The sequence below is a fragment of the Bos javanicus genome, chromosome 13, assembly GCF_032452875.1.
Source record: "Bos javanicus breed banteng chromosome 13, ARS-OSU_banteng_1.0, whole genome shotgun sequence".
Classification (NCBI taxonomy): domain Eukaryota; kingdom Metazoa; phylum Chordata; class Mammalia; order Artiodactyla; family Bovidae; genus Bos; species Bos javanicus.
In genome coordinates this window covers 58,799,650-58,811,585 of record NC_083880.1, presented here as the reverse complement: position 1 = coordinate 58,811,585, position 11,936 = coordinate 58,799,650, and the positions used below count along the sequence as shown (strand labels likewise).

At 59.7% G+C, this 11,936-nt stretch overlaps 1 protein-coding gene across 9 annotated transcripts in view; it reads left to right on the top strand.

Annotated features, from left to right (window-relative positions):
• Positions 1–350: 350 nt before the first annotated feature.
• Positions 351–11,936, top strand: part of RBM38 (RNA binding motif protein 38) — a 125,053-nt gene continuing 113,467 nt past the window's right edge. For 3 of the 9 annotated variants that reach the window (XR_009740429.1, XR_009740428.1, XR_009740427.1), the window contains exons 1-3: positions 351–782; positions 1,536–1,665; positions 2,141–2,195. Coding sequence is in view for 5 of the 9 variants with exons in the window: in XM_061437070.1 (XP_061293054.1) it covers positions 546–782; positions 1,536–1,665; positions 2,141–2,195 (422 nt within the window). In the remaining 4 variants the exon portion in view is untranslated. The other 6 variants (XR_009740430.1, XM_061437071.1, XM_061437070.1 and 3 more) reach the window with 5 other exon arrangements.

Genomic DNA, 11,936 nt, shown 5'->3' with positions numbered 1-11,936 from the left:
AATACGTGTTGTACTGGAGGTAGCACTGGGAGAAACGCCGACTCACTAAACACGATCTGAATCGTGTACATCTGATTCGCTAGACTGCTTTCCACGAGGAGAGGAGCCCGGAACCCAGCGAGCACGGAACAGGTGCCCTAGAAAACCCGGATGTGCCCCCGCCGCAAGTGCGCGCCTTGCTCCAAGAGCTTCCCCACCGCACGTGCGGCGCGGTGGGGCGGGGCCTGGACTACGCTTCCCGGCGCTCCTTGCGCGCCCGGGGCGGGGCTGAGGCTGGAGGCGGGGTCGGTGTTGTAGGGCGGGGCCTGGGCGGGCCGGGGGCGGGGCCGACTACAAAGCCCGAGGGGCAGGCGCTGAGGCGCAGAGTGCTCGCAACGCCGGCCGGAGAGCAGCGCAACGCAGCGAGGAGCGCACGGCGGGAGCGGCCCGCGCGTGGACGGGCCCGGCGGCTAGACCGGCGCCCCTGCTGCCCCGCTCGCATCCCCACCGTCCCCAATGAGCGCAGCCCCACGCGGCCCGGGTCCGTAGGCGGCGGGGCGCCCCCCATGCTGCTGCAGCCCGCGCCGTGCGCCCCGAGCGCGGGCTTCTCGCGGCCCCCGGCCGCCCCCGGCGCCATGCACGGCTCGCAGAAGGACACCACGTTCACCAAGATTTTCGTGGGCGGCCTGCCCTACCATACCACCGACGCCTCGCTCAGGAAGTACTTCGAGGGCTTCGGGGACATCGAGGAGGCCGTGGTCATCACCGACCGCCAGACGGGCAAGTCTCGCGGATACGGCTTCGTAAGTGGCCCCGCGGCCGGGAGCGCCCGCCCCGCACTTATCGTGGCCGGGGCGCTGAGTCAAGCGGCGGGCGCACGCCAGTCCCGGGCGCCTCCCGCCGGCTCGGCACCTGCTGACCCTTCTCGGGCTGCAGCCGGTCCTGCCCCCGTCTCCCTGCCCCCACGCCACGCCGGCTTAAAAGGGAGAGCCGCTGTGTTCAATTAGGACTCTTCTAAGTTTGTGGAGAGGTTTTGGGGACAGCCGGCTACTTTTCGGCACTTCCTGGAGCAACAAGCGAGCGAGGAACAGGGCTTCACCCTGGGGCTAGGAGCCTTTGAACAACTCGTGTATTATTTTCCACCAACTCCCACAGACATCCCAAACAACCTAAGTCCGAGTCGGCCTGAAGACACTTCTCTTACTCCTTTTCTAACTAGGGTGTCCCCAAACCCCTCCCGTGAGGAAACTGGTGGTCCCCACGGGCCGGGTAGGCCAAGCCAGGACCCCTCCCTCCCTTCGGGTTTCGCTGTCGTCCCCGGGCATTGTTTTTGCCCTTCAAGGCCGCGTTTCTTAGCACTTGAACTCGGAAGGAGGAGCTGGGGTCCAGGGGCGGCTTTGGGGTTAGGGGGCTTAGGCTGGACGGGGCTGGGCGGATGCCTTGGGTAGCGGGCACCTGGGGTCAGGGGAAGTAAATGCCGGGGTGCCTGGGCTCTAGAGCCCACTCTGCTTCCCTCGCCTTCCGGTGAAGCCCCTGATGCCTCTGTGCTCCTCCAGGTGACCATGGCCGACCGGGCAGCCGCAGAGAGGGCTTGCAAAGACCCTAACCCCAACATCGATGGTCGCAAGGCAAACGTGAACTTGGCCTATCTGGGTGCCAAGCCGCGCAGCCTCCAGACGGGTGAGAGTGCGTGCTTTCCTTCGCTGTGCTTCTGGTTGCTATATTCAGCCTCGGTATCTGTGGGGTGGAGGAGGCCCCCCCGCCCTGCACCAGGAGTAGCAGTTGGCTGTCATGTGCTCCAAGAGAGCCGTCACAGGGCAGTCATCCCCCAGCTCGGAAGTTGAACCCCTTCCTCCGGCTGCGTGTGCCGGTGGGACAGGGCAAGGAGGGCAGGTCGGCAAGGAGGGCAGGTCACCCACTTGTCAGCTGTCCTCACCGGAGGGAGGAAGTGGGTCCCAGAGCTGGAGCTCCAGAGGGCGCAAGCCCAGTGGCTGCTGCCCCTCAGCTCCATGGGCCTCCTTTGGCTGGGAGTTCTGGGGTTCAGGTAGAGGTGCCCGGGAGGGGAGAGGAAGCTGTTTACCCTTTTGGATTAGAGGTGGAGGGCTGTGGGGGTCTTCCCTGGGTGAGGCTGGGCCCCTCCCTAACTGGTCTCTCATTTTAGGCTTTGCCATCGGCGTGCAACAGGTGCCCCCTACTTTGATCCAGCGGACTTACGGGTGAGTGGACGCGGCTGGCTGGGGCTGGGGGGCGCACAGCTCTTGGAGACTAGGCCAGGGCGCCGTGGGCTTCCTGGGTCTCCCCGTGCAGGTCGCCCTCGGTCTGAGGGAGCCTCTCACCCCAGGACCGCTGACCCCCCGGCACTGGTGGCACTGTCTGCAGCTCCCTTTCTCTGTCTGAGACCCGTCACTTGCTCCAGTCTTTCAGAAGCGTGATCGTGTTGTGGGAGTGGGAGGGATTCAGCTGGGAGAAGGGAGAGAAGGCAGATTGCATTTCTCTGCCCCGGCAAAGGCCACACTGAAGAGAGATGGGGAACATGCACTCTGGAGCCTGTGGGCTTGAATTCAGGTCCTGGCTTCCCCTTATTGGTTGTGTGCCTTGGGTTCCTCACCTGTAAAATGGGGTAGTGATAGCACCTCTGAGTTCTGTGGGTGGAGGCCAGGCAGGTAGGTGAGCATGCTGGAAGTGTTTGCCGACCAGGAACCGGGCCAGGCTCTTCTGAGGGCGCCTCTCTGACCTGCTCCAGTGCCCAACAGATGGTGGCAGCAGGTCACTGCCAACCGGTCTGGTGTTTGTGAAGCTGCAGCAGGTGAGCTGGGATTAGGGCCAGATGTCTCCGCCCAAGTGGGCCAGCCTGTGGGCCTTTTGTCTAAGGTGCTTTGGAGTAGCGTGTCCCACCCTCCTCCACCCGAAAAGGGCCTTTTTTTTTTTTTTTAAAGCATCTAATAAGGCCTGGCAGCTGCTTGGGAAAGGACACAAACTTTAGATGCACAAAGGAGCCTGTCGTACTGGCCGACTTCTCAGCCCCATGATTGATGTCGGCTCTGTGCCCTGGTGTGGGGAATGTGCTGATTACGATGAGGGGTTTGTGTTGGGGGGCCATTTATAGAACAGGGAGCCCCTTTTAAGATGGTAGAACTTCTTAAGCTTATCAGTGATCAGATTCCAGGCCCTGTGTTTTGTGTTGAAAGTTGCAAATATGTGTGTGTGTATCTGCCCCAGAGGCTTGATTTGATTGCTCACCTGGCTCGCTGGGGTGGTGTGGACCAGGCTTTGGAGCAGGTTGGGAGCTGGGCTCGGGCGGCCTGGGCAGGTTGGCCATGATTCGAGGCTCCTGGCCCTGACAGGCAGTCTCTGGCTGTCCAGGGCCACCCCCCGCTTGTGGGTCAGAGACCGTGTGTGAGCCCAGTGCCTTGTGTGTCCTCCTGGGAGGAAGCCTGGAGGGCTGCCGGGAGCAGGGGGCTCTGGTTTCCTTCCCACCCTGGGATCTGCTTCATCTGTGTTTGTAGGCGTCTTTGAAGGTGTTTGGGGACACCCCCATCTTCCTGCTGTCACCCAAGTTCTTCCTGTTTGGGTTCAGGCCACACGGGGAGGGCGTTCCTCACTTTTCACAGTCCTGGTTCTGTTTCCTGGGGCAGGGGCTGGGACAGGGGCTAGCACTGAGATCCAAGTGTGAGCCTTGAGCACACGCAGCTCTCCTCTGCTTAAAATGCCTCTGTGGCTTTCTGCTTGGGCCTGGGCTCTGTTCTGACCCATTACAGCTGCTTCTGGGACTGAGTCTCAGAGTCCTGATATTTGGGACTGGAGCCTGCGGACCTGGGTTCAGATCCTGGCTTTGTCACTTTACCAGTGGGGTCCTCCTTGATAAGTGATGTCACCTCTTCCTGAGCCTTCCGTTCCCTCATCTGGAAAATGGGAATAATAAGCACACAAGGCCGTGCTGGCTCACGGGGCGAGGTGCCCCACACCCTCGTGGCACTTCTCTGAGGTTGGGACGGACATCATCCCTCCCTCATAGGTGGGGAAACAGGCAAAGAGAGGTTAAAAACAGCTAACGGGCTGAAGTGAGGGGACTTGAACCTCCACAAGCTGGCTCTGGCCCCGTGCTCTCAGCCCCTTCTCTCTGGGGTGGGAGGTGGGCAGGGTGCCCAGACGGTTTCCCCCACGGTCCTCAGAGCGCCGCCCACGGGAGGGTGGTCAGGGGTCACTCTGATTTCACTGCCACGTGCTCCTGAGTGCCGGCGACAATGTTTTGTAACTGAATCTGCTGGCCAGCCATTTAAGACCCATGACGACGCAGAGGCTCTATTTGTTGGTTGCTGAGGGGTGGAAGGACAGTCGACAAACAGGGACAAGGAGTCGGAGGGACAGGCCAGCTCTGCGTTTTCCAGCAGCTGGTGGATTGTCACCTCCCACCAGGCCGCGCTGAGACCCAGGGGCAGGGGGGCCTCGGCCAGGCTTTCAGAGTCAGCTGTCTCTTCCCAGCGCCTGCCCGCCTGGCTGGAGACTTAGGCCGTCAGCGTCCCTTTTGTCTTTACAAACAATCGGGCCCGGGAGCCCGGTCGGGCCTGACTCAGCGGTCAGTTGTGTCAGCTCCAGGCTGGCAGGGAGGCCTGGGCAGCCCAGGGTTTGCGAACCCGTTAACCCCTCTCCTGCCCAGCGGAACTTTCCCCAGGCTTTCCAGCCCCACTCCTGTGCCCGGGGCAGCTCCAAAGACCCCAGACCCTCACTCCCGGGCTCAGCCACTGCGGAATCCTCTCCTGGCCGGGTCATAAACGTCGATGTGGGAAGATTTGCCAAAGAACTTTGACATTCTGTTTTCTGCTTGGGTTCCTCCTCCCTGGTTTATCTTTTCTTCAAGAACAGGGTCTTTCAGGGTCTATCTTGAGTGGGACATTTCTGTCACATTCATGACGGCTGAGGCTTGGGTCTGGAGAAGACTTCTTTGGGAGGTGGCAAGTGGCCAGTCTCAGGGGGAGACAACTACAGCCAGAGACCACCCTGCCGAGCGTCCCACTCGGTGGGACAGTCAGCAGCCTACAGGCACGGGTCTAGGCAGAGTGTTGGGTCTGGCTCGGAAGGGGCTTCTTGGCTGGTGTCAGGGCTGTCTGACAGCCAGCTGTCTGTTCAGGCTGGGCCTGAGACCGGTAGGAGCTAAGGTGTGTCCTGGGCCCAACTACACTGGGAGCCTCTCCTTGGGGTATTTTTGAAGGGTTACCTGTTTGTCTAGGCTTATCTCCCCCCGCCCCAACTTCTTAAGGGGGCCTCACTGTGGGCTTCATACCTGTCCGCCATGAGCCCCACTCTGTGCTGGGGGCAAGCCAAGCCCTCGGGCCCAGATGACAGGACAGGGTCTGGTGGCCATTGGGTGTCAGGCAGGCTTCGTGCCAGAGCGAGGCCCCGGGAGCCTGACCAGGCTCGGGGTCAGGCCCACCCCCTTCTCCCCTTCTGCAGGGTGGGAACTGTGTCAGTGCCACCTTGCAGGGCTGAGGGGGGATGGGCCCGTGCCTGTGTGCAGAGCCGCGCAGTGAGGGCCTGGCCCACGGAAAGACGGGCGCACAGTGACTCATCTCACAGCGGCTTGGCCACAGTCTGTTGCCCCTTCCACCTGTGCAGGTGCTGGGTGTGGGGAAGCTTGCCAGAGCTGAACGTGCATGGCATAGGCACTGGGGCCTGAGTTGGGGGCTCCAACACCCTCCCTCCTTCCCCTAGGCCCCAGCACCGCTGTCTGGCCCTGAACGTGCATGGCATAGGCACTGGGGCCTGAGTTGGGGGCTCCAACACCCTCCCTCCTTCCCCTAGGCCCCAGCACCGCTGTCTGGCCCTGAACGTGCATGGCATAGGCACTGGGGCCTGAGTTGGGGGCTCCAACACCCTCCCTCCTTCCCCTAGGCCCCAGCACCGCTGTCTGGCCCTGAACGTGCATGGCATAGGCACTGGGGCCTGAGTTGGGGGCTCCAACACCCTCCCTCCTTCCCCTAGGCCCCAGCACCGCTGTCTGGCCAGCTCTCAGACAAGTCAGAGCCAGAACCCCCAGAACTGACCAGGGCCCAGGATCTCCTCCCTCGGCACCTGCACACTCCATTTGGCTGAAGGTTTCCGGGCCCCTGCTCTGTCTCTGTGATGGTCCCCAGTGCCCAGGTTGAGACCCGCTGCCCTTGTTGTCATCAGGTCGTGGGTACCTGCCCAGCCAGGGGGTCTGAGTGGAGTGCCTGGGTCCCCAGAACGGGATGGGGGGCCACAGGGTGACAGGATGATGTCTGTTTCTCAAAAGCATGGAGCACACGGGACTGGGCAGAAGGGAATGAGCTGTTCCCAGAATGCTTTGTTCGTTAAGTATTTATTGAACACCTGCTGGATACTTTGAAAGACGTGGTTGGTTCTCTGTCTCACTTTCTGGCAGGGATGCCAGACCATTAGAAATCCGTCTGCACATGTGATGGGTGCAGCTGGGCAGAGCAGCTGGCTGGCAGGGGGCCTCATGGGGGCAGGACAGGCCTGTGTCGTGATGTAAGGGTAGGAAGGGTGATCTGCGAGTATGACAGTCATAGACTTGTACCCTGTGCCACCCCCAGATGGTGAAATCAGAGCAAGGCCTGGAGCCAGCTAAGAGCAGCATGCCTGCTATGGACTCCTGGGCTTGGTGGCATGTTGTGTTATGAAACATCACCACTGGGGACACTGCAGGGGGCCTCCTGTACTATACCTGCAGAGCCTTGTTATCTCATGATATGACATAAATAAAGCCAGGGGTAGTTGCAGTGCCTAGAATAGGGGTCAGCACCTGGGCGGGGGGCAGGGGGTGGGGGGCCAGCACCTTGGAGGTGTGGCAGGAAGTGAGGTCAGAATGGAGGCTTTGCAGGAGGGCAGAGAGGAAGCCTGTACCCTCCCCGTGTGGCATCACATGGCTTGTTTTTACTTTCAGGGTGTCTGGGGTGGTCCTCCCCCTCCCCACCCCGTTGCTTCCTGTTTGGCTCTCACTGGAGCGAGGCGTAGGCCGGCGCGTGGCCCTCCCCGCGGGCGCCCGTGCACACCTGTTGTTTGTCGCTGTCTGCTGTAACAGACACCGGCCTCCGGGTGGTTCTTGGGTTCTCGTCCAAGGGCGAGCTCCCCGCCAGCCGCGCTGGCCCTGGCAGGAGGGACCCTGTACTGAGGGCTGCAGGGCAGAGGCCTGACCACGCTCAGGCTGACACGGGCATCCTGGCCCCATGGGTGGGTAGGAGTGTGGGAAGGGGAATCCCAGGTGGGCCAGGCCCTTCATGCTGCAGCTGGAGGAGGCCATGTGAGGAGCCTGGGAGCCCCATGACTTGCCTGGGTGACCCTTTGTTCTTGTGATGACCTTTTCCTCTTCAAGTCTCCATTTCCCCGGCTGCTGCGTGGATGTGACGAGCACTCTGCAGAGTGCTGGGGGGGCACCTGGATCATTCTCCTGACCCCTCTCACGTCGAGGGTGGGGCGGAAGCCCTGCTCTCATTCATTCAGTTTGTTCAAAGGACGTATGCCGGTTTGTGGCAGCTTGGGATGAAGGGAGCCCTGATCCTGCTTGTGATTACAGGACTTTCTTTGGCAGAGGTGGTGACTGGTGCTCCTGGGGGGAAGGGAGCAGCTGACGGGAGGCTGGTATGACCGGTGGGAGGAAGTGGGAGATTGAGGGGAGTCACGGACCCAGCAGGGTGGCCTCAGCGCACGTAGGGCCTTAGTGGTCCGGGGGGGTGTTTGGGTTTTACTCTGGGTCATGTGGGGCTACCGTGGGCCCTGAGCATGTAAGAGCCGAGTCACTTGCATCTTTAGAGCCTCTCTGGCTGCCGGGTGGGCCTGAGCCACGGGGGGCATGGTGGCCGCCTGAAACAGCACAGGGGTGTGGAGTTGTAGGATTCTGTGTACATTTAAAGAAGTACATTTAAAGAACGTGCGAAAGAAGGGAGTCCCAAGAGGATTCCAGAACATTGGGCCTGAGCTCATGGTGGTTCAGTTGGCCTTGGCAGTGAGGGGAGGCTACAATCTGAGGGGAAGAGCTGGTGTTTGGGCTTGGACAGGTTCTGGTGATGAGGCCAAGCCAGGGCCTGGCACTGCCCCACAGGAGATGCATTGCACCTGCTCTGATCCAGTGGCCACAGAGACCCTGGAGGCCCCGCTCTGGGAAGTCCTGGGGGGCCCTCCCCGACCTAAGAATCCTGAATTGTACCCCAGCAGCTGCTGACTTCTCCAGCTCATCAGGCCAAACCTCCAGAGAACAGAAAAAGTGAAATGGGCTCATTTGCCTTTTTTATTTTTGTTTTCGAGGGTGACCGTGCGTTCACAGAGTAAGCGCTTAGGACTGCAACCCATCCCTTTGCGCTGTGAGTTTCGCTCTGAGTGTGGGCTGTGAGGCCGTCTGTCTCCTGGCGCCAGCTCCCTCAGCTGCCCCCTCCACCCCTGCCCGCCCGGGAGTCCCCAGACCTTGCCGATCAGACCCCTAGACCTCGGCCTGCGGGGTCTAGGGGAGGCTCTGTTGTGCTCTGTGCCACCCTTGGTTTACAGACAGGGAAACAGGCCAGAGAGGGCCGAGAGGCTGGGGCAGCTGTGGCCGAGGTCAGACTTGGGGTTCTCAGTCCTACACCCCTGTCTCCATCGGCCTGAGACAGCTGGGTCACTCCTGGCTGGGAACCGCTCACCCTGGGTGTCCGGGTCCAGGCAGAGATCTCTGCCGTTGCCCTTTCAGCAGGGGCTGCTCAACCTGAGCATGTGCCCCTCCAGGATGGTCTGGCCTTTTGAACTGGCCAGCTGTAGCCCCCTCTACTTCCCACAGTCTGGGGTTTTGTGAGTTTGTTTTGTCCAGGTCCTGGCCTAGGCGTTGGGTCACCTGATTTTGAGGTTCTGACCCACTAACTGTCCTGCTTGCTGGTTTGCTTTTCCCCCCAGGTCTCTGGTCTGCCCTCCATGGGGCTGGCTGGGAGGGCCTTCTGTCCGTCCTGGCTGGGTGGAATGTTCTTGCCCTTCCTCAGGCTCGAGGAGGAGGGGTCATTGGTGCTGCTGAGGTCCCTGGGGGTGCGGACAGGGGGCAGTCCCAGCCCCCAGCACAGTACTGAAGCTGACAGGTGCAGAGTCAGACTTGAACGGAGCCTGTGGTTCTTGCCTCCCCAGGGTTCATGGCTGTGAGTTGCTGAGCAAAGCTGTGCCGGCCCTAGTGGCCATTCCAGGTCAGGCTGCTGCTTCCGCTGCCTTCCAAGGGCCGAGACTCCCAGCCCAGAAAGCAGCGGGGCCCTGGAGGAAGCCCCTTTTCCACCCAGTGCCAACAAGGCCCTTGGCTCTCGGCTGGTGCTGGGGATCAAGCAGTCCAGGCCATGTCCCTGCCCTTAGGAAGACAGGTGGATGACAAAGTGGTTTGAGGCTGTAGGGAAGTATGGCCAGCGGTGGGCAGGAGGTGAGGGGGTGGTGCTCAGGGAAGGCCTCTGTGGAGGTGATTGAGCTGTGGGAAGGAGCCTGGCAGCAGTGGGAACAGCAGGTGCAAAGGCCCTGTGCACAGAGAAGCATGTCCAGTCTGGGGACAGAACGTGCCAAGCCTGTGCCCTCTTCAGAAGCCTGTAGATGGAGTGCGTGGAGGCCAGTGGTAGCTGACCTTTCTGAGGGGCAGGTGGAGTGCCGAGGAACCCACTGGGCACACACACCCTGTGTCCTGGTGCGGTGTCCAAGACGCCCCCCTTTCGTGGTGTGTAGGCCTGGGAGGGATCCAGGGGGCTGTGCTCAGACAGGGCCAGCCGCTGGCTTGGCTGGGTTTTCCTTCTCACTGGAGATTCTGGTGGGTGCGTATATGTGTGTGTGTGTGTTCCTTCCTGAGTGTGTTCATGTGCCAACTCGGCTCCTTGGTTCCCACCTGGCCTCCTCCCCAGCCCCCTGTGTGGGTTTCTGGTTGGGACAGTGGTTAGAACTCCTTGTATCAACCTTTTGCCTTGTAGTTTACATCAGGTCTTGACCCCAGCATGATGCTGGCGAATTCTTTGTAGGGGGACTGTCCTGTGTGCTGTGGAATGTTAGCAGTGTCCCCAGCCTCCACCTGTGGCACTCCGTACCCTCCAGGTGACAACCAGAAATGTCACATTCATGCTGAGTGGCCCCTGGGGTTGAAGTCACTGTGGCTGAGAAATGCTGGTCTGGTAGAGGATCTCTGCTCTCAAGCCCTGAGGTCAGCTTCTGCCAGACCCGTTTTAAAGATGGGAAAACAGGCTCGTGGAAGCTCTGTAACTTGAATGCAGATCTGAAGGGCCCAGCCCCCTGTTGGGGGGAGCTCCATAGCTTCCTCCCCCTTGACTCTGCAGGGCTTGTGCAGCAGCAGAGCCCTGCTCTTGTCTCCTGGCTGTGTGACTGCCAGTCCTTTGGCCTCTTGGAGCCTAAGTTTTCCTGAGAAATGGGGCAACATCAGCACCTATTTTCTGGCTGTGAAATGCTTCATATGTTATCTTTGGCTTTTCACAGAGTGGAGAGTGGGACAGGGTGCTTGAGGGACACAGATGAACAGATGCAGACTCAGAATGTCCCTGCAGGCCAGGAAATGGGAACCCCCCTTCCTCCCAACCTGAAGCTTACTCACCCACCATGTCTGAGCATCCCCAGCAGAGCAGCTCCGTGGTCCCCACGGTGCGGACTGTCGGGAACCTGGTGCACGTGCTGGCTTTCCTGGCTGGCACCCTTGCGGCAGGCATGGCCAGAATCCTGTCATTTCTGCGCCCTGTCATCTCCTGCACGGACAGCTTGTGCCTGGTCTGGGTGGTGCTTCTGCAGTGCGGTGTGTACCTGCATCCCCGGGGACCTGTCCAGTGCAGGTTCCCAGAGCCCATCAGACTTGGCTGTCTGCTGTCTGAAACAGGGGTGTCCTTGCCTGTGTGTTCTGTGTTTGAGCCCAGAAGTTCTGCGCTCAAAACTTCCAGAACCTCACCCTCAGGAATGTGCTGGGGTTTCTGGAGCACTGCGCCAAGACCCGCTCTGTCGAGTTTCCACTGGCTTCTCTTTAGGGAGGGGTCTGGACAGCTGAGGCTCCTCCTTTTTTGTTGTTGTTTATAATTAGACTGAAAATAAAAGTGCTCCATGAGGGTGAAAACAAAGTGTCTGTCACATAGTGGATACCCAAGAAATAGACGCAGAATATTGATCAGGTATTAGTTCCTGTCCTGCTTTATTTTTTTCCTGCCTGGTTTTTTAAATATATGATAGCTTTTAAAATTGTCACAATCTTGTGAAATAGATGGCACTGTTTCCATTGTTACAAATTTATTAAATTATCAAATTGTTAAGTTATTAAGCTGAGACCCAAAAGGCAACTCATATGCTTCATATCACATATCCTTTTAAATAAGGGACATGTTTTCTATGGATTCTCAAGTCCTCATATACTTCTGTGTAAATACTTAGGTAATTTCCTGTAGGCAGACTAGATATCAAGAAATGGAACTGTTGGTGTGGCCCCTCTTCTGTCTTGTTGTCAGCACTGAATGCCCAGCCCCTTCCCCATCCGTGGGCCTGGGCAAGGTGCCGGTAGAGCCTCCACCCACTCGTCCAGTGGGGGAGATGGACCAGGAGCTCAGGCTCCGAGCAGCTGCCCCCTCCTCCAAGAAGCCTCCCCTGACCACTCCTGACTCTGGTTCATGGGTTGGCATATTTGTTTGTCTCTCCTCCTCCTGGATTCCGAGCTCTGAGAGGCCAGGGGCTGTGTAGTCTTCTCGCTACTGTGTCCTTGCCCAGAGCACACCCACAGACAGGAGAGAAGCCTGGGGAGGCGGAGGTGGAATTCGAACCCAGGCCCAACTCCGTTCAGGGCTCTTGTTCCCACCAGAGAAGCAGGAGGGAGTGGACGGCAGAAACCCCTAATAAGAGAGAGAGGGCTTGGCCTAGGGCCCGTGTGCAGGTTCGTACAGGAAGCTGTCTGACCTCCTGACAAGCAGGAGTGGGTCGCCATGGCAACCATAGGAGTGCTGCCACCTAGGAGG